Here is a 21,634-nt window from a genome sequence, read left to right on the forward strand (position 1 = left end):
GGCAGTCTGAATCCCCAGACCATCAGCCCCAGGCCCTCAGTTACCATCCTGTCCCCTTTCCTTGTCCACAGCGCTGGCGGCCCCTGGCTGATAACTGACATGCGGAGGGGAGAGACCATATTTGAGATCGATCCACACCTGCAAGTATGTCTTGAGTGAGGAAAACCTTTCTAGCACATTCTGCCTAGGCCTCTTCCAAATAACACTGGCTTTCATGCTGGGAAAATGGAGGAGTTTTATTTGTGAGTGAATAGAAATATGGCATGATTTCAGCTTGTCCCTTGAATTCTGCAGAGCACACAGGGAGCAGAGATTTCAGGCCAGGAAACTTGCCTCTGACACGTGTCTTTTTGCATTTAAAAAGGAAGAAAATGGTGTGGGGGGTGGTGGCAGGGTGCATCCAGGTGGCTCAGTCGGGTAAGCCTCTGACTTCAGCTCAGGTCATGATCTCGCGATTCGGTTCGTGAGTTCGGGCCCCGCGTCAGGCTCTGTGTTGACAGTTTGGAGCCTGGAGCCTGTTTTGGAATCTGTGACTCCCTCTCTCACTGTCCTCTCCCCCGCTCATGCTCTGTCTCTGTCTCTCAAAAAATAAATAAGCATTAAAAAAAAAAAAAACGGATGAAAATGGGCACCTAGGTAGCTCAGTCATTTGAGCATCCAACTCTTGATTTCAGCTTAGGTCATGATCCCAGAGTTGTGGGATCAAACCCCGAGTCGGGCTCCTTGCTGAATATGCAGTCTGTTTAAGATTCTCTCCCTCTCTCTCCTTCTGCCCCTCTCCCCCACTCTCTTTCTCTCTCTCTTTCTGTCTCTAACATAAAAAACATTTTTTAAGGATTAAAAAAAGGATGAATTTTATTGTATGTAAATCATACATCAGTACACCTGACATAAAAAAAAAAAAAAAGATCAGCAGCAGCTACAGAAAATCAATATTGCTTGCCCAGTATTCTTCCTCCCACTTCCCCTTTCTTAAAAGAATATAGACTGCCCTTCAGGGAACCACCCCTCCACTGCCAGCACCCCATAACCGACGGAGCAGGTGATACTGACCCCATGACCCAGCTGCAGTGGGAATTCTGATGGGTCTAATGATCGTATTCCCCCCTTTTAGATACATCTTCCCCTTGGGCAGTCAGACTCCAGGCTCCTCCCCTGGGGAGGCTGGCATTCTTTGAAGTCTAAAGGAAGTCTGTATACATGCAGGCCTGCAGTTGCCCACTCACTGTGACCCAGCTGTGCAGTGACATCTTTGGTTTCTTAGAAGAAACACTCTTTGCATGCAAGTTAATTTTGAAAACCACCTAGAGCATAACTTCCTTCCTAATGGGCTGCTCATGAAACAGGACAGCAGACAACTAAGAATGTCCCTGGCTTGTGTACGCTTTCTTCTACTTCCCCCCACCAATTGCAGGTCATTGCCGTCTCTGAACCTTTCATGTTTCTGTAAAAATCTGGTAGGCCGTGGGCAGGCACTAGGAGCTCCATGTCCTTCAGGAGGAACGAGAGGTGGCAGGCAGACATACAGCCAGCAGTCCCTGTGGGTTCTTTACTGTAGACCTATGAGTTCTTGGGCAGAAGCCCTCCTCATTCACAGATGATGCTCCTCTATTTTCCTAGTGCCTGTAACACTGAAGTTTTTAAATTGCTGGGAGGATCCTTTGTTATTGCTGCTTTATACTTGGTTTCCCTGTAGCTTCTGCTTATGCAAAAACCAGGAACCATGAAGGTTTGTTTCCCTATGTTTCCCTATGTCATTGTTCGGCAGCCACACTGGGATCCAACATGGGCCACTGTTTAGCCCCTGTCATAAGTGCCAAGTACTAAGAAAGAACTTGGTCCTTTGAACTAGTAGGATAAGCAGCCCGTCCTTCTCTGCGTGCCAAGAACAGTTCTCCATCCTAGTCTTGGGCCTCTGCTGAGACCAGCCAACAGGACCCAGAGCACCTACTGGTCTTTGAAAGCAAGCAGGAGGTGTTGGGGGGCTGGCTCAGTGGTAGAGCACACAACTCTTGATCTCAGGGTCATAAGTTCAGGCCTCGCATTGGGTGTAGAGTTTACTTAAAAATAAAAAATGAAAATTAAAAAAAAAAAAGGGGGGAGACCTTGGTAAGAAAGTCCAGCTTTCTCACCTGATTGCCCTGTGCACCAAGGGGAACTCTGCTGTACTCGTTTGTAGCTGTCTGGGGCCTGCTCATAGGCAGTTCATTTTAAAGCTGGCTCCTGTTCCTTTGCTCCAGGCCCTGCTACCAGCCAGCTGTGTGCCTAAAGAAGTCCCTTCTCCGGGTCCTAATTCTTTCTTTTTTTACTTGTAAAGTAAGCGGGCTGAACTAGTTGAGTCAGGAGACCTCCTCAGCTCTTTGCTAAGGTGAGTGTCCTCAGGGCAGCCAATGGAAAGGGAAAAACTCAGACTCTACCCTGAGCAAAGCAGGGCCCACATGCTCCTACCTGGAACATGGAGCTGCTCCTGCCGTCGGCCTCTCCCTGTCTCTGCTCAGAATCCCCTGCTTCGGGGTGCCTGGCTGGCTCTGTCAGTAGCGCATGCAACTCTTGATTTCAGGGTTTCAAGTTCAAGCCCCACGCTGGGTGTTAGAGATTCTTTAAAAGTAAAATCTTAAATAAAAAAAAAAAAAGAATCCTGAGCTTCACCTAAGCTGATGGTAGCGCTGGAAAGGAGGCATCAGGGCGGGGCCATCTGCTACTGGTCTCAAGAAATAAGGGCCTTTCCTTGTGTTTCCACACATAGCTCCCTGGCTGAGCAGCAGGCTGGTGTGATGCCTGTGGAGCCGCAGGGAGAGGGTGAGGCAGACAGCGGGGTGCGGACTCTTATTGAGGTGCTTTCACTTAGGAGCTTTATTTGGCCCACGTGGCTGTTTATAAGCAATGTTGCTAGAGCCTTCCAGATGACCTTTAATCCAACGCCCAGCATCACAGAACTATGTTTTACCAGAAATCCCAGGGATGTTTGGGTACAGCTCTTCCTTGAGGCTATTTGGAGAGTGTTTGGACTCCACAGTGCCAAGGCCTGCACAAAGGAAGGGCCTCTGGTGGGGTCTGTAGTTGGTCACTGCCCTCCAGGCCCCCATTTCAGTCTAAGACACGGAAAAGAAACTCCATCCAGAATCCTTTGCCAAACAAGTTAGTGATGCAGCTAGAGGAAGTCCTGCCCTTCTGCTCTCTGGTGACGCTTCTGTGGGTGACCACACCCTCTGCTGTTAGAAGAGGAAACTGCAGGTGTGAGGTTGGAGAAGTTGGGCTGAGTCCTGGCCTCTCCCACCTGGCAGGCTTCCGCCCTGTTCTCTGTAGCAGTAACAAGGGGTTTTTCCTGGCTAACCAGGGAGGAGAGGAAGGACTGTACCTTTCCTCAGGGAAATAGTTCCTTTCTCTGCCGCATCAGCTCCATGGGCTGGCATGAGGTGGGCAGAATTAGAGCTCCGAAACAGGTGTGCAGGTCATTTTACTGGAAGGTTGAGCTAGAGGAGAAGCTTCCCTTGGGATTTTCATGCTTCCTGGCTTCCCCTGATCCCTGGTTCCCCTGGAGGAGTCCAGTGGCTGGCAGAGACTGTCATGTGTTAGTAACCAGGGCAGAACAAGATCAGAGATCCTGCTCTTCCAGCACCTATCCTGTGCTCAGCACCTACAAGAATCGTTAAATACCAGAAGGGTGGTGGTGACCCTGGGCCACCGGTTCGCTGAAGGAACTCTGGCTCTTTGGTTCTTTCCAAGCAGGAGAGAGTTGACAAAGGCATCGAGACGGATGGCTCCAACCTGAGTGGCGTCAGTGCCAAATGTGCCTGGGATGACCTGAGCCGGCCCCCTGAGGATGACGAGGACAGCCGGAGCATCTGTATCGGCACGCAGCCACGGCGGCTCTCTGGCAAAGGTAGCTGCTACCACCAAGCCTTCCCCTTCCCCTTGCCCCAGGCCCAGTTTTCGGGCTCTCTAGGACGAGTCTCTAACAACAGCAGCCCATTCAATAGTTCCCTTCCTGGCAGGATCTAAACAGCAAGTGAAGCCTTCCAAAGGGTGGCATGAGGAGAGCTTTATTGGGCCATTTCTCCTGTGTTTCCTGTGTGTATTTCAGATGCACCACGAGCAGTGACCATTGTGTTTTAGATTTGCCCCTTGCAATCTGAGGTCATGGAGGTGAGTGGAAGCCACAGAACAGTTACAGGAAAAGGCCATAGTCCACCCAAGTGCAAAAGAACAAGCATTGGCCACCCACGGAATTGACACAGGGCCCAGCTCCGGCTTGAAAGCCATGCCAGACCCAAGAATCACTATGGCCTCAGGCCCTCCCAGGCCTTAGATGAGAGAGGCCTGAGTGTGAGGCCAGCCCACTAACTTCCCTGCCTCACTGTCCTGCAGATATAGTGTAAGTGGCTGTGTGCCGGGCACCCTGTACCCACTGCCTTCTGAGCAGGGCCTTGGCGAAGGAGGATATGGCTCTCCTGTTAGAAGCTCACCAAGGTGGTCTTGGCAGTAGAAACAGCTGTGGTTCTTAGCAAAGGGCATCCCTACCAAACTGCAAAAGGGAGGCAGGCCTTTACATATACGTGTGTTCACAGCTTTTTCTACTTTCTTTCTCGAATTCCTCTACCTTTTCTTATTGTTTGAAGAGTAAGATACCCACAGTCCTGAATAAAATACCTACACATGTGATAGCACAAAAGCACTTCTCTTTCCATAAAGGACAAACTTAAACCCCTGGTGCAAATATCTGACTCCCTTTTGCCTTCTTGCTTGTTCTGTTGGTGTGCTACACCCATCAGAAGTTCCGAGAGAAAGTCAGCAGTTATTAAAATCGTTCAGTTGCTTTTGACGAAAGAGGTAGTATAAGGAGGGATTCATAGTCTTGTCCACGATTTCAATTAGCCAATTTCATGATTGGCTAATTTTTAAAAATTATACAAGTACCTGCATCACTGTAACAAGGCAGACAGTTAGAAAAGTTAGTATTATGACCTCTGTAGTCCACTTTAAGCCCATCCTTGGAGCACTCAGCATTAATTTGCTTTTCTGGATGTGTTTGCAGTTTGCAGAGGTAAGTCTTAGACCAAAATCTCTGTAGGGGACCAGAATAGTGAGCTTCATCCCAAAGATCAGCAAAGCACCTTGCAAAGAAATAGTCCCACCAAGAGATTCCTCTCTCACCCCCTGGCCCTTGGCAGACCCATGGAGAGACAAGGTTCCTGGGCCAAGGTAGGGAGGTGACTTCATCATCCCACTGACCTGGCCCAAGGAGAAGGGTGGCAGGGCCAGATACCATATGACCAACCAGAACCCAGAAACTATATAAGAGTTCATTCATGGCAAGACACTTGCAGCCCTTAGTGGCACCCATTACAGTGGGAAGCATCCCTAAGTGATCTTGGGCACTGGCAAAGACCTTGTTAGTCACTGTCTGGGGCTATGTTAAGGGTAAACCTAGGGCTTGTGGCCCAGGAAGGGGAAGGACAGTGAAAAGCCCTGTCTTGGAAGGTGCCCTTCTGAAGTCTGAAGGTCACCCCCTGTGGTCTTCTACAAGAATGGCACTCTTCAGACCAGAAGTTTCTTGAGAGCATGGTGCCTCATCTGCCCTGTGTGCTCGTACTGCTCTCACTCAGCTCTAGGGTGGGCTCATGGGCTTCACAGGGCCTTTCCCCAGCATGTCTGCAGAGCCAGGTTCTGAGTGGGATGTTAGGAGCCCATGAGGCAGCTTGTGGTGTTGTTGCAGACACGGAGCAGATCCGGGAGACCTTGAGGAGAGGACTTGAGATCAACAGCAAACCTGTCCTTCCGCCAATCAACCCTCAGCGGCAGAACGGCTTCACCCACGACCGGGCCCCGTAAGTTCCTTGCCCACAGAGGGGGCTAGTACAGCTTCCTGAAAGCAGTGTTCCAGGGCTGGTACAAGTGGGGGGAAGTTTTGTTCTGAAGGGTCTGTCCCTGGGGCTTGCATGAGAGAGAACAATGCCCATAGCCCTTGTTGGATGGGCCCAGGGTCTCTGGGGCACACAGATCTGTGGGTCATAAAAGGGCCTCAGAGGGAACCTAGCGGACCAGAAATATAAACATCAGTAAATATTTACATGGGCTGTGTGAGCAGACGGGAGGCCAAGTTGGGGCAAAATCCCAGCCTTGTGGGAGCCCATTGTGCTGAGCACGACTCCCCTCCTTATCTCGGCCTCGGCCAGAGTTGCCCTTCCTTCCTTCCTGGAGCCTGGTCTCCGGCTGATAGCTGCAGCCCCAGGGGCCTCCCTGTCTGGCCAGCCCCATAGTGGATGCCTGCTGCTGAGGCCCTTTTTCCTGCCTCCCTTCCATGAGGCCCAGGGAAGGGAAGGGAAGTCCTTTGCAGGCCTCTGCTGCCTGTCGTGGGGCCCCAATAGCTCTTGGGAGAGACTGTGGCCACCCCTACAGGTCAGATCCTCTTCCTGCTGACCTCTCTTCCTCTGATAGGTGATAAGTGGTAGGCAGGGCTGGAGCTGGGCACCCCCTTCTGCCCTTTGAATCAGGGAAGCTGTAGGGAATAGATGCTGGCAAGGGCTGCCTGGGAGCTGGCAGCCCAGAGCAGAAACCTTGCCTGCCAGGGAGGAAGTTGCTGCACCCTGGGCTAAAAGGGAAGCACAGAACTCCTGCAAGACCAGGGTGATCTATCCCTCTTCTGAGAAGTCTTTATTACGTGCTTGCTGTGTGGCAAGCTCAGGGCCCAGAGGGCCACCTAGGATATAGGCTCTTCCTTTGGGGGTGCGTGAACCGAAGTTGGTGTGAGTCTGGGTGTAGATGCAGTTAGTTAGAAATAGCTACCTCTTTGAATTCTAGCTCCATCTGCTCATCCATGATCCCCAGAAGTGGTAGTGATCTACTAGTCTACAGAAAAGACAAGTCAGCATGATCTGGAATAGTCAGGGAGGGCTTCTTGGAGGAGGAAGAACGTGAGACGGACCCTGAAGGTGCCCTAGACCTTTCAAGCAGGAGAAGGAGCTGATGTGGATGGAACAGGGGAGGCCTGGCTGGTTAAAGTCAAAGCTTCAACCTGGGAGCAGATTGTGGAGGAGGGAGGGCTGGTTACTCTGGCTGCCCAAGATGGCTCACCTGGTGAAGCTGCCGTCCAGAAGCCAGGCGGGTTGAACTTTTTGGCAAGAGCCTGGAGAAGCCTCCACTGCCACCTCCGAGCAGCTTTCAACTCCAGCCAGTGGGTTTCTCCAGCCATCTGCTTTGAAGTAGCTGGCGTGAGGCACCATGATCTTCCCCTGGCAGCAGCAGATGGCCAGGCTGAGGCGTGGGGCATCTGGAAGCTCTCCACCTACGAGTCTGGACCCTGTCCCAGGGCCATGCTCCTTCCCATGCCCTGAGCTTGGCTTCTCCTTCTAGGCCCCGTTGGCACTGGCGGGGAGGCCGGGAGGTACTTGAAGGCTTAAAGGCTTAAGCATATTGCCTATAACTTGTAGACTGTCTCAGTTCAGATGGCCTTGTCAACTCTGGAAGGTCCAGGTTTCTGGGAAGAAGGGCAGGGGCTCCTGCAGAGACACACCCCACTTGCCCCTCTTATATTTGTACAACAGGCTTGAAATCTCGCTCCCTGTCCTGGGCATACGTCCAGCTGCTGCACTTCCACACGTTGTGGGGACCCAAGGATTCAGGGTTCCCGGATGCATACGTACAGCCCAGACTCAGCCCGGCCCCTGACTGGGCAGAGGGGCATTGGATCTGGTCCAAGGGCTATCTGTAGATGGGTGGAAATAGATCAGGGGTGCTGGCCCTTTGGGGTCATTTCCCTTCCCTGCAGCTCAAGCGCCCAGTCAGGTCTCCAAAGTGCTGGAGTCTGCAGCCTGGAGGGAATCAGAACGTCTCTTCTGAGGTTCTCGGCACTAGTTACCAATTTGTTAGCAATTGGTTGAGAAATGGTTCTTCCTGCTTTGCCAAGAACCTTTTCCAACACACTCTTCAAGTGTCTCGAGGCTCTAGCTCGCTGTTATCTCACGATCGATGATGATGGACTCAGTTTAGATCAGCAAGCACGATTGTAATATCTATGCTGCCCACTCTGGGACCTGACCCCGTTTCAGATAAACCACATGGATGCGACTGAGAAAGCCGGCCCAAAATGTGCTGGCACTAGTGTTTGCTCCTCTCCCTGTGGGGGAACAACCAGCGTGGGCCTTATTGTGTGTGCATGTCTGATTTTCCTTTAGTCAGGCTTTCTAGGCTGGGGCGCGCTGGTTCCACACGGGTCTGGGTATGGTCTGAGAAGGCTACGGTTCAGAAGAGCCGATGGAGCCTGGGCCTTAGTGTGAACTCTGGCCCACCTGAGGGGGGCGTCGAGCCCTTGCTCTTTTCACACCCCAAAAGCCGCTGACGTCTCCATAGTGACTACTGTGTGCCAAGTAATGTTCCAAGTGCTTTATGCCACATGAGCTTAATTTATTCTGAGTCACTTTGTGAAGTAGATAATCTTATTATCCCCCTTTTATAGGTGAGGAAACTGAGGTACAAAGAGGCTAGTAAGTAACTTGTCCAAGGTTAGAAAAGGGTGGAGCTTGGGGCAGTCTTCCCTACTTGCGACCTTCCTTACCCCATTCTCAGGGACCGCATGAGGGACACACAAGGCTGAGGTACTAGTGACCCTCGTTGGGGGACCTCATCTAACTAGTTGGAGCAGGACTAGGAACCTCTCACATGACACTGAGGACAAGACTAAGTCCCATGTTAGAAGCTTACTCTGCGTATTTAACTCTAGGGAGGACATGTGGTCAGTTCGGTGCTTCCAAATCCCAGAGATAACGAGCTGTATCATATTTGGCTCGTTTATACCAGAATTACTTTTTGACACAAAGCCTAGTTTTCTTTATGTTCAGAAGCAAAACCAACCCTATCTCTCTGTCCCCTCTACCACCTCAGGGCTAGGGGATTTCTTTCTTCCTTTCTTTCTTTTGACCTTACTTCCTGCTTCCCAGAAAGGCAGGCCCCTCTGGGTAACCTGCTCCTCTCCCACTTGCGCTTGCCAGCCCTCCTCCCATCGCCTTCCTGGAAGGAGAGTCCTTGGCCCCTTTTGGGGCTTCTTTCAGGGTTTCACAACCCTTGCATTCCAGCCGTGAAATTTGTATCTGGCTTTTCCCAAGATGATCAGTTGAGAAAAGCCTCCTTCGGCTCACTGGCGCCTCCCTTCCCACTGCCCTCCCCGGGTGAGTTTGGGAAGCCTGGGAAGCAACTCCTTTTGGCCACTGAGAGCCTGGCTTAAGGACTGTGCCTGCCGGCAGTGGTAGGGACCAGAGGGGGGAAAGAGGCCCCGGGCTTCTTCTCTGTCTGAGGTTGCCTAGACTGTTCTGCGGAGTTTGGACTTTGCTCCCTAGCCTCTCGCAGGGACTCAGAGGATGTGTGTGGTCAGGTGCACTGGGTGGGGAGCTTTGCATTTTCATAAACTTCTCTGATGCTGGGAACCTGCAGCAGTGTTCCAGGACCTCCCCCTCTCTCTGCCAGGGTCTCACTTGACTGAGGTTGGAGGACCTTTACGAAGCTCTCTGGGTCGCATACCCTCCCACAGAAGGGCAGGGCTCATGCGTGTGTGTACATATGTGTTGGCAGGGGAAGGTTCCTGACTGTGAGAAAACCACTTTGTAGTTGAGGCATCTTTAAAAAGCAAACTAACCATCATTTCTGAGCCAAGTTTCTCAGTCTTCTGGGATCATGCCAGCGGCTTTTAAGGCTTTTTTTTTTTTTTTTTTTTTTTTTTGCTTTTTTGCTTTTTTGCCTTAATTTCCTGAAGAATTAAGGTTTTTAGCATGAATTCTCTGGTTGTGACAGTCTCCACTGCACAACCCCCCAACACACACACGCGTGCACATATATTTCTCCCCACTTTTATGAGTGTCTCTGCTCCCATCTGTTTGCCTTTTGGACGGAGTGACTTTGCTGCCTCTGTTCCCATCTTGAATAGCTTATAACCTGGCCAGGGAGTCATCCTTTAGAGAAACTTGTGTTTTGTTTTGCTCACCCTATGAGGTCTGTGATGATTCACTAGGAGAAGAAAATATCTAGTTTGCATCTAGTGAATTGGGTGAAGGAAGGTGAGTTTCGGTCCGGGAAAACAGCTGGGCCGTCGGGGCGCAGGGCTCACGTGCAGGGCAGTTGTGGGTGACCCTGCTCAAAGGATCCTTCACATCAGTGCAGCGGCCAGCCCAGAGCCTGAGTCTGTCACGTTGGCTTCCCTCACCACTCCCACGCTGGGGAAGTACGGTTGTTTTCACTGGAAAGAAAACCCAGAAAGAAACAGCCCTGCTCACAGGGCCCCAGCCAGGCTCCGCAGGGCTGATGGGGGGAAGGGCCCAGGCCTCTGTGATCCACGCATGTTGTGCTAAGTGCCTGCCTTTGTGTGCCTTTCTCAGAGACAAACATTTGAGAGGACAGAACAAGGGGCCCCACAGCAAATCCGGCCCAGGCCGATTGGTGTTTGAACTCCTTGCTCTGCTCCACCATCCCAGAGACATGGAGCCGTGGCCTCAGAGTTCATGGCCAGCGTGTTGAATCCTCAGTCTACACTGCATCCCCCTTCTTCAAGTTGCACAATCAGGAGTATTTTTATCGCCCATCTTTGATCCTCAGTGTCACCCAACACTTCAGCAGTGAGTCACTTCTCCAGGGAAGGGAAAAGGAAGGCTCGAAGGTGAGAGCTGGAGAGAGGAAATGACTCAGTGTCTCAGAAAACAGAAAGCCAGGCGTTCTGGTGAGAGTGGGCTCACTCAGGAAAGCAGGCATCCTCATCTCCCACGCAAGTTGGGGGGCTGGGCAAGGGGGCGGGGGTCCCTGGTGCCCAGAGGAGTTAATGGTTGCTGAAGGAATCCCCTCACCATCATGGCAGTTTTGCTCACTCACTCTTCTTTAGTCACACCCTGCCCCGCTGTTCCATCGGCACGTCCTGCCCTTGGGGTACTCACGGTGAAAATGCGGTTCTTTATCATTTGGCTACTGGTGTTTACCAGGTGATACCGCCTTGGGCTTAGTAGTAGCTGTGGAGGTGAGCTAGTGCCTTTACCCCGACCCCACACCTATACCCTGTCCCAATCCTGCCCTGAAGGGGGACCTTCAGCTGGTTTTTTCTCTGGAAAGTTCAGAGCTTTCGTCAGCAGCCTGAAAGCAAAAGGAATAATCTCCCAGGCTAGAGGCGGAAGCCAGAGGTTGGGCTGGGCTCCGCATGCCAAACCCGCTTCACTATTGAATAGTTGCCAACTCTGATGCCCTGGTTCCCACTCCCGGGCATCTCCAAGGGGGAGGCCCCGAGTCGTGTGGCCAGTGCAGATGTCACCACTGTCACGGGACCGGGGTTGTGGCTAAAGGGAGCCTCAGAGGTTCAGCTGGTCTCCTTTCCATGCCTGCTGCCATTGATAGAATATGACCAAAAAGTACCCTTAGGCTTAAATGGAAAAGTTAAGACTTTTTGATCTGAAGAGACCTGGGTGGAGAGGAAATATGGATACAGTTCTGTCGGTCTGTAAAGTGTGGGTAGGGTGAACAGAGCATGTGCCATAAACCATACAGTCCTAGAAATCAGGAGTCTCTCTTGACACTGGAAGCAGAGAGTGTTTTAGGATATGTAAAAAGTCACCTTATGTAGTGGGAAGCATAAATATAGAATGTGTTACATAGACAGGTGGTAAAGAAATAAATGGAAAGATTTAGATCAATTCCTGAATTACCGAGGTGTGCATCTAAGCTGTCCCATACACCACCCCTCACCGTTCCCACTACAGGAAGCGTCCTGGGCTGGACAGGTTCTTGTGGCTGTGCAGGCAGTTTTTATCGAGCACTGCCGTGTGCCAGGCCCCGTGTTGTGGGCTGCTGTTGTCCCCGTTTGTACAAATTACAACACGGAGGCTTAGACAGATTTTATAACTTATCTAGGGTCAGTAAGCTGGGAATAACTGTCAGACCCAAGACTTGAACCTTGGATTGTTTGAGCCAGGCCTCTTCACCACTTGGGTGCTGCCTCTAAAAGAGGATAAAGTGGAGGGGGTTCCTGCCAATCATAGGAAAAAGTAACCGGAAAGTAGGCCTTGGAAGTTTATACACCACTGTACAGAGTAAAGCTGGTATTTTAGTTTGCCTCGAAACCCATGAGGGTAGCGGGTCAGCGGGCACTCTTTGAGAAAAGCACGCCAAAAAATACAGTGAACTCTGTTCACTATTCCAGCAGAATGAGTGAGGCATACAAGTGGGGTACAGGAAATGGGGTCCAGCATGGGAAAGAAGCAAGGGGAATCACCAGGGTGACGGTGAGGACAGCTGTGCAGCAAGAATGGAAGGCAGCCAGTTTGGAAGGACCTCTGGAGGAAGGTCTTTGAAAAGATAAAATTTAGGGGCACCTGGGTAGCTCAGTCAGTTGAGTGTCCGACTCTTGATTTTAGCTCAGGTAATGATACCAAGGGTCATGAGATTGAGCCCTGCATCGGGCTGAGCATGGAGTCTGCTGAAGATTCTCTCTGTCTCCCTCTGTCCCTCCTCCCTGCTCGCTCACTCTCTCTCTCTCTCTCAAATAAAATTTAATAAAAGAGATAAAATTGATAAATACTTGATGTATATGAGTGTCTTGGGGAAATCTCTAGACCATTGGTAGTTTAGGATTTAATTAGTAATAAACACAGTAGAAAACCAAGATTGTTGTTAAAACCAAGGAAAATAGAAAACTGCACCAGGGAAGTGTACTTTACTAAGAGTAGACATCATAGTTGTAACAGGCTCAGATGTAAACAGCCTTGGTTTCATATAATAATGTAGACACTTTATACTGATCCAAACCAACTTACGATACAGTTTTCTTGGGAAGGTGGGAGGGCTGGAGTAGGGGACAGAAGAGAGCTAAAAGCTCATATTCCTTAGTAGGAAGTCAATAGGTAAAACCTGAGAGGGGAATATCGGGAAGTAGAAAGAAAGAAAGCATATCAGAAATAACGAGGAAAACATCAAAAGAGTCAGCCTACAGAGAGGATCGTGGTTGTCTCCGAGGAGTGGGATGGGAAGACTGCTGCCTGTTGGAATGAACCTGCCAGGACTCTGTGACTCCTTAAACTTTAAAAAGAATCATAAATAAAAGTCCAAGAAGTGATATTGTAGGAGCTGTTACAGCTCACCCCGTCCAGCTAAAGGAAAGGATAACCTGTTCTCACTGAAAATCACAGAATTGGCACCAAGGCAGCCCTGGACGTGTAGAGGCACTTCAGCTGCCCCAGCACCGGGCTGAGAGCTGAAGGTTAGCAGCCGGTAACTGCCCGACAGGTCTCCTGAGAGCAACTATCTTGGCATAAAGGGAACAGTGAGGGGCACTCGGCTGTGCACCTGATGCTGACCAGCAGTGGAGACGGATGGAGTGGAAGTGATAGGGCGCTGGGAGAGAGCATCTGGGCAGAGCGAGATCAGGAAGGAAAACCCTGTGCCCTGTCAGAGCAGTGCCAGGCCCGTCGTCCCCAGATGGAGGGTCCTCACAGCCTTTTAGGGGGTTTTGTTGGGTGTTAAGTAAAAGGGGGTTCCATGACTAAGGTTGGAAGATGCTGGCTTACATAAAATGAAACTGGCTGGTTTGCCCTCTGCAGTCCTCCTCAGAGTCTTCAAAATGCCGACATTTTAGGTCTCTAACCTGAGACCCAGTGTGTTGCCTCCGGCTCTTGCCCCATCTGCTTTTCCAGGAGCTTCCCTGAAGCTAAGATGCCATCAAATACCCTTTGGGAAGCCCTGCCTTGGCTTCTAGGAAGTAGGTTGTTTCTTTTTTTTTTTTTTTAAGAGTTCAGGGAAAAAAATAGATGTGCCCTTGTGGCCTTGAAAGCCCAGAACGAAAGCCCACTCAAAGGGATGGGAAATTCTTAAGGAGAAATACTGTGGTTGTTACAGTTGGCGTCAGGAAGACCTGGGGATTTTGTCTCAGCCCATTATTCATTCACTGTGTGACCTTGGGCTAGTTATTTAAGTCTCTGAGTTTCAGTTTCTTCATCTGTAAAATGGGGAAAAGGATACCTCTTGACAGAGTTGCCATGAAAATGAAAGGAAGCAAAGTATATAAAGGGTCTTCGCGGGGACGCGGCACCACGGTCTGCACTCAGTAAAGGGCCCCTCTTAGTAGCATTGTGACTAGTCCCCTGGAAACTAAAAGGAGGCGTAATACCTCCAGGGACCAGTACAGGTATGTAGAGAATCTTACTTAACTCAGATTTCTTGAAGAATTTGAACAAAATCTAGAAGGAGAAGTATGTTACACCAGCACAGACTATTAAGGAACGGGGTCAAAATAGGCTGAAACGCAAGAAGAACTGAGTCTTGCAACACAGTGCTGTGACCAGCAAAAAGGACTTTATTTTCTGTACTTCTGTTTGGAGCAACAAGAAGAAAACCTAAGCCCTGTCGTTTGGACACAGTAACACAGAGAGAAAGCAAGATTTACTCCAGTGCTGTTATGCTTCCATCTCAAGAAAAAAAAAATGGTTATCAGAGTAGAGTCACACAGGCATTGATGAGAAGATGGAAAGCCACGATTTCACACTGCCTGGTCCACATGCATTGTGCCCCAGAACACCAGGCGAGTTGGCAGATGGGATTTATGAAGCTGGTGTCCCCAACCTTTGAGGGAATAAGAAAGAGGTGTTGGCAGACTGAAAGCACTCAAAAGTTTCAAAATGCAAAAAGCATCTTGCACTCTCCAAACTAGTGAGCTTAGTGTCAGCCATCAGGGAAAATTCTGGACTAGATTATAAGGCAAACAGGCTGTGAATACTCTTTAAGAGGCACAGTGAACCCTGAGAGTTGGCATGGATTCACGAAGAATCAGAATCAGGCCTGCTGGACCATCCTCATCTATTTTTAGAAATAGTTATGGGGAGGGCCGGGGCGGGGAGGGGGGCACCCAGCTGACTCAGTTGGAGAAGCTTGAGACTCTTGATCTCAGGGTCATGAGTTTGAGCCCTACATTGGATGTAGAGATTACTTAAATGAATAAACAAATAAAAACTTTTTTTTTAATTCACCTTAAAAAAATAGTTACCTATTTCTACCCGATAGACAAAGGAAGTGCTATAGATCTATAGGTGGGGTTTAGCAAGACATTTTCAGAATGTCTTCTGACATCATTGTTGGCACGACAGAGGAATGTCCACAAGAGCATCCAGGAGGGTGAAGGACTTGGTGATGGGACGGTTGGGCAAATTTATAATTGGTTGGATGAGCCCACCCAGAGAGTAATGATGTCAGTCTGTCAGCCTGTCTGCCTGACCCTGTCCTGTTCACTGTTTAATCAAAGCCTGGGATGAGAACATTGATGGTGAGTTTATCAGTTTTGTCAGTGACTTGAAGTCAGGAGGGAATGGCAGTATGATGGATGCCAGAGTCAGGTTTCAGAAATACCTGGACTGCTTGAAACAGTAGCCAGATAATGCAGAGTCTGTCTCTCAGCTCCAACTAATCCACAGTACATACAAGATGGGGGAGAGGAGGTCTAAGCGCAGACCATGGGAGAGAGCCTGAGGGAGATGTTGACAGAGGGTGTGCTGTAAGAGTTGGTAATATGACGAAGTTATAAAGAATAGACAATTTGATGACAGTTTTAATAGAAATAAAATTTCCCAAACAAGAAAGCTCATAGTCCCTCTTTGATCTGCCCTGGTTAGACCACATGCTATATTTATTTCCACACACGACACTTCACTTCTGGACATGACACTCTGGCTTTGACATGCTAGAGTAAACGCAAGGGAAAGTGACGTGGATAGCTGGAAGATTTCAGAGCCATGTCTTAAGATTATAGTTGAAAGTCAGAGCCACAGATACTGGAAAAGAGAAACTGATGATGGCCTGTGGGAGCAGCTTCAGGGATTTGAAAGGCTATCATGGGAGGAGAGATTAAATTACTTCTGGGTAGTTTGAGGTCCAGCAGATGAGAATTGCAGGAAGACCATTGTGCTTTGTAGAAGGAAGACGGCCCTGCCGGTACCTCCCTTAGCAGAACAAAGGCCTCAAGGGTTTTTGTTGGCCTCTCAGAGGACCAGCAGTTGACCAGGGCCCACCGTGACTGCTCAGGGAGTCAGGAGCCCCTCAAACCCCATCTCAAAAGTCCCGTCTCCCAAGCTGAGGGCAAGGACCTTTGTTCAGAAGTAAAGACTGATTTGGCAGAGGCAGTTGGTAAAGGCAAATAAGTCCCTATTAAGCTATCAGCATTCTTGCAGGAAGAGCAGACAGACTTCTAGAGGCAGCCCCCTGATCCAGCCCAGATATATTTTGAGCCCCTGCTACATCTCAGGCACCGTTAGATGCTTCATGCCGGTCACCTTGTTCAATCCCCATAACAAAAGCGTATTATTATTTATCCCCATCAAGAGGATACTGGCGCTTACAGAGAGGGTTCATTATCTGCCTAAGGTCATGAGAGAGTCGAACCCAGCACTTACACGTTAGCCACTCTGCCACCTGAAGCAGTCCTTCACCCCCGGCCCCATATCCCTAGCAGTCCCCAGTGGGTGTAGGGCGTGCTTCCCTGGGAGCCCTTCTCCCTTCCAGCCCCCTGGAGCTCTGCCTTCTCTTCCACAGGGAGCTCAGGGCAAAAACAGCCCAGCTGAAAAATTAGGCCACGCTGGCGAGCACAGTACTTATTTTTTTATGACTAAGATTAAGCTGACAACCATGCAAAACATTGCAAACCTGTGTCGGCTGCAGATTTAATACCTCACCCAGCCACACAAATAATTCATGCTTCTGCATCGATGTCCAGAAAAAACAAATCAGCAAAAAGCTGGGCTCCTGCGTGTGTGCGCGTGTGCGTGTGTGTGTGTGTGTGTGTGTGTGTGTGTGTGTGTGTAGCAGCCGCGTTTCCATTGAAGCAGCATGCCGGAAATACCCAAGCCCCAGGATTGCAGATCTAGCATTTTGCAATTTTTTTTTTCTCTTAAAAGATTAAAGTACGTTTTCAAATGATTGAAGGTTGGTGGGAGGTGTAAATGTGGGCACTTGTCACATTAATTCTTCAGATGATTAAGTTCTTTTCCATTTCTTTAAAGCTGTTTGCAGTTGGGTTTGATGTCCTCGTTCCGGGTGAGTGTGTTGTAGCAGTTACCAAGGTGACTTTAGCTGACTTTCAACAATTTATTTTTCCCTCCAGCGTGAGATGTCTCTAGCCCTGTGTGCTGTTGATTCTTCTCTCTCAGCCCTCCACCCCCCACCCCTACCCCAGTTGCTGTTCATCAGCATTTTGCCCATGCCAGAGAGGCGGGGGATCCTCTAGTGGGCCCCGTAGGCTCAGAGGCCCCGCCTGGCAGCCAGGCTTCAGCTCCTTTTGGGCACACGGTGGTAGGTCTCTGGGCCCGTTGTCAGAGATGGCACAGGGAAGCGATTGTAAGAATGACACCCTGCCTCTTCCCCTTAAACTCACTCTGACCTCAGGCTTGTCACCTCACCTCTCTGAGCCTCCATTTTCCTCATCTGTGAAAGAAGGGCTAACCATAACCTATACAGGGGGTGCTTGCTGTGAGGACTCAGGAGTGAGTCTCTGGCCTCCTCGCTCTGGGGCAGAATAGGGCTGCTGTCTTCTGAGTTCTGCTCTTGTCTGGGCCCTGAGGGCACCCACTGCGATGTGGTGTTTGGTGGTAAGGGAAGGAGATCTAGCAAGAGGTCCTAGGCTCCCACACTGGCCTGCCACAGACCATCTCTGTGGCCTTGGACTTGTTTCCAGCTCTCTTTTGTAAAGGAAAGAAGTAGATTAAACCACCTCAGAGTTTCCTGCCAGTCTTGAACTTCCATGACCCGCTTGGCCGTACGTAGCATTTGTCTCCTTCACAGGTCTTGTGAAAGGGTTTGTCAAAAGAGAAGCTAGGGCAAAGGGCAGTTTCGGAATTCACTTTGGCAAACCAGAGGAAGGGACCACTTTGTGACAGAGCGGTTACATCTGGGGGTGGATCCACACAGCTGATAGGACTGGTCCCCGTTACCTCAAGGGCTTTCGTAAACCACTGCCTTGGCAGGACCCTGGCTGCCCCATGTCACCCTCTATCCTTTTGCCTGCTGACCTCACACCCTCCCTCTGGGGAGGTTCTCTGCCTGTCGGGGTGCCTCACTGGCCAAAGGCCCTAGCACCTCAGTGCCCCCGGCATGTGAGGAGGTTGGGCCTGCCCCTCACTGACTGCCTGACTGTGGAGCCTGGACATCCTGGATGGCTCCTGCCCCTTGAATGATAAATAACTAGAGCTTCTTACCCAGTGTTTTGATGGACACTTGGGGAATTGTTCTGCGATTCACAGCCCAAACTAGGATCCGGCCTTTTGAATAGGATCAGTGGGTAACCCTCATTTCCGGCTGAGGCAGATTTGAGAGGCTGTCAGTGGGGGCAGCTGAATTTGAAAGAACATATCTTAGATTGCAAAGGGACCCCGTGGCCCAGTTGTGGGCAAGCTGTTGGCGGGAAGCAGGACAGGAGGGAGTGTGAGGCAGCAGTGACAGCTCACTGTGGCCAAGGCCACAGGCAGGAGGAATCTAGTACAGGGCCCCTGGGGCCTCAAAACCCAGCAGGATGGTGGCCTGGTTCTGCTGCCCAGCCAGGCCCACTGGTCTGACTCCTAAGAATCTGGTTTCCACCCCCTCACTGAGGATTGTATCATTTCCTGGTTAGATGAAGGATGTGTATGTCACTGCAGCTCCTAGCCATTAGCAGGAGCGAGCATGCTCAGAGCCTGCTGAAAGTCATAGCCTTTTCAGGGTCGGCTGGAAGGAAGTTCTTGGAGCCGCACCTTCTGGTACTCTAGCACTCCAGCTTTGGAGAACTTGGGAACTGAGACTCCAGGGTGGGGAGAAAGGGCTCCCAGATGCTCCTGCTGCTATATAGGGAAGAACAAGCCACTGCGAGGTAAACTTTTATATAGTGTATTGGCCAAAGATGAGGCTTTGGAACCCAATCTAACTTCGACCAGCTTCCAGCTCCATACTCCCTGGCAGTGGGAGCTGCACAAGTTACTTAACTTCTCTGATCTCCCAATTCCTTATCTGTAAAAGGGATATAACAATAGTACCCACCTCGTGGGGATGTTGAGAGTAGTCAGTGAGAAGTGCTTTGCACAGCTGCTGGCATTTGGCCAGCACACGGTGAATGGTGGGTGTTGTTAACCACTATCATCAGTCACGGTCATTGTCATTATTCGGGAGCCCACCCTGAGAGACTCCCATCTTGCTGCTCCTCGTGGTATTTATTTACCTTGTGCTGAACCTGTCCCTGTGCTTGCTTTGCAGAAGCCGCAAAGACAGCCTGGAAAGCGACAGCTCCACGGCCATCATTCCCCATGAGCTGATCCGCACACGACAACTTGAGAGTGTGCATCTGAAATTCAACCAGGAGTCAGGGGCTCTCATTCCCCTTTGCCTAAGGTGAGCCCCACAGCACACAGCTCGTCCTCAAGGAGCCACCGGGCCTATGCGTGCCTTCTCCCACACACCTGGGTGGAGTCTGGGACCCGGGGAGGGAGGAGAGCCAGTCGGGCAGTTCCATCTTGGGCCTGTGGGGGGCCTGTGGACTCTGAACCAGCCTGTAGCCCACACTGTGTGGAAGAACACTCCTTTGTCCAGAGAGGTGTCCCTCCAGCCTTACTCTCTTCGGAAGGCTCAGTGGTCTCGGCAATCTCAGACGCCCCTACCATCCCACAAGCCCAATGTCAGTAACACTGGAATAGCAGGGCAGGGCTCTGGTGGGTCGGGCTCTATTTTCTTCTTCTTGTTGCTTTTCCCATGCATAGCGCTCAGTTCTCCAAACCCAGTGGCCAGCACAACAAACTCCTTGAGGGACCAAGAAGCCCAGCTGTGTCCTTTCTGCTGCTGTCCACAGTGCCAGAAAACCCAGCCCTGTGGCCAGCATTCAGCTCTCTGTTTGGGGATGCTGCACTGGGCTGAATCTGTTCAGCTGGCTTCTTGCATAGCCCTTGGGGTTTCCACCCTCACTTTTATAGCAGGGGAGGCGACCAGAATAACTCTGAACTCAGACAACATGACAAGGAAGAACGGGGTTACCCTGGTTTGGTCCCTCCCCACTGAGCCCAGAGCCTGAGAAAAGAGTTTGGATGCTAACCAACCTTGGCCAACCACCCTGGGCAGCAGGGCAAAGATAGCAAGTGGTCAGAACGAACAAGGGCTGGAAAGACCCGCCCACCAGGACCCCAGCCATTTCCTCCCCAGCTCCCTCTCTGGCCCAAGCTCAAGATCTTTAGACTGGTAAAGGGTTAATCCAAGGCAGCCTGAGAAAGCAAAGGGGCAGGCTTTGCTTCCTTTGCTGACTGGCATCTCTGGCTCACTAGTTGTCCCTGCCTGCCCTTCCCCCAGGTGTATTTGCAGACTGGGGATTAACAGGAGCTTCTTGTGGCTCCCTCAGAGTGACCCCATTTGGCTTCAGCTTTGATGATGATGATGATGATGGTGATGATTATGATTTACGATTTATTTGTTTGTTTTGAGGTATGCTTGTGGCCTTGGGGCTAGCCTTTTTTTTTTTTAAGTTTATTAATTTATTTTGAGAGCGAGCACAAGTGGGGGAGGGGGAGAGAGAGAGAGAGAGAGAGAGAGAGAGAGAGAGAGAGAGAGAGAATCCCAAGCAGGCTCTGCAGTGTCAGCACAGAGCCCGATGTGGAGCTCGAAGCCACACACAGCGAGATCTTGACATGAGCTGAAGTTGATGCTTCACTGACTGAGCCACACAGGTGCCCCGAGGCTAGCCATTTTGTTCTTGTGGGAGGTCCCAGGAGCAGGTGGCAGACACTGCCCTGAGCACAGGAGTTGTGCTACGAAGGCACTATGCCATCCTCCCTGGGGCTTGGGAAGTTTGTTTAGGTACTGCTTCACCCCCACCTTCAAAGTAAAGGGGGACATGACCCTGCTCTTAGTTCTGGGCATGGCCTTGGGCGTATTGCTAACTGCCTTCTCTAGTCTCAGTTTCCTCACCAGGACGTGAAGGAGGTGTACTCCACTGCCCCTGCAGGCCCTTTGAATGCTGATCTAGTGTCTCTGCTAGCTTTGAGCACTTCGGAAGAATGGCAGTAGAGAACTCGTGAGAGGTTTCTCTTGGATTGTGTTTGGTTACAGTCCCCTGTTGGCGGGCAGGTGGGCAGTCCAGAGGGCATTTGCCAGGCACCCTGTCCCAGGGAGCACAGCCCCCACAGTCCCTGAGCCTTGGCCAGGCCTGCTGCTCACTGTCTCTGTGTTCCTACCCCCAGGGGCAGGCTCCTGCATGGACGGCACTTTACGTATAAAAGTATCACAGGTGACATGGCCATCACATTTGTTTCCACGGGAGTGGAAGGCGCCTTCGCCACTGAGGAGCACCCTTACGCAGCCCATGGACCCTGGTTACAAGTGAGAGGCTCCTTTTCTTTCCCTACCTTTTTTCCCCCCTCCCTACCTTGTCTTCCGTGGGCTCTTCCCACACCTGCCTCCCCCTCCCCTCCCTTGGCAGCTGTTGTTGACTCCCTTCCAGAAGGGCTGGTTATGGGAAACCATGTGGAGTGTGGATGCTGCTGCCTATCCCATCAGCTGTAGTACTTCCTGGCCTCTCCGCCATCCCCTGAGACACCAGGGATAACTCTCTAGGCCCTGGCCATTGGTTTGCCATGGAAATCTAGGTTTGAGAGGTACCAGACTTTCCGCACCCCGGGTAAAC

At 50.7% G+C, this 21,634-nt stretch overlaps 1 protein-coding gene across 9 annotated transcripts in view; it reads left to right on the forward strand.

Annotated features, from left to right (window-relative positions):
* Positions 1-21,634, forward strand: part of SUFU (SUFU negative regulator of hedgehog signaling) — a 124,247-nt gene that overhangs the window by 80,550 nt on the left and 22,063 nt on the right. For 6 of the 9 annotated variants that reach the window (XM_045040609.1, XM_023240862.2, XM_045040611.1 and 3 more), the window contains exons 6-10: positions 72-144; positions 3,727-3,883; positions 5,717-5,828; positions 19,225-19,359; positions 21,192-21,330. In XM_045040609.1, coding sequence (XP_044896544.1) covers positions 72-144; positions 3,727-3,883; positions 5,717-5,828; positions 19,225-19,359; positions 21,192-21,330 — 616 coding nt within the window. Of the gene's footprint in view, positions 1-71; positions 145-3,726; positions 3,884-5,716; positions 5,829-19,224; positions 19,360-20,304; positions 20,471-21,191; positions 21,331-21,634 lie in introns of those variants that run through there. The other 3 variants (XM_045040610.1, XM_003994375.6, XM_045040612.1) reach the window with 2 other exon arrangements.

Source organism: Felis catus, chromosome D2 (genome assembly GCF_018350175.1).
Source record: "Felis catus isolate Fca126 chromosome D2, F.catus_Fca126_mat1.0, whole genome shotgun sequence".
In the NCBI taxonomy this organism is placed as follows: domain Eukaryota; kingdom Metazoa; phylum Chordata; class Mammalia; order Carnivora; family Felidae; genus Felis; species Felis catus.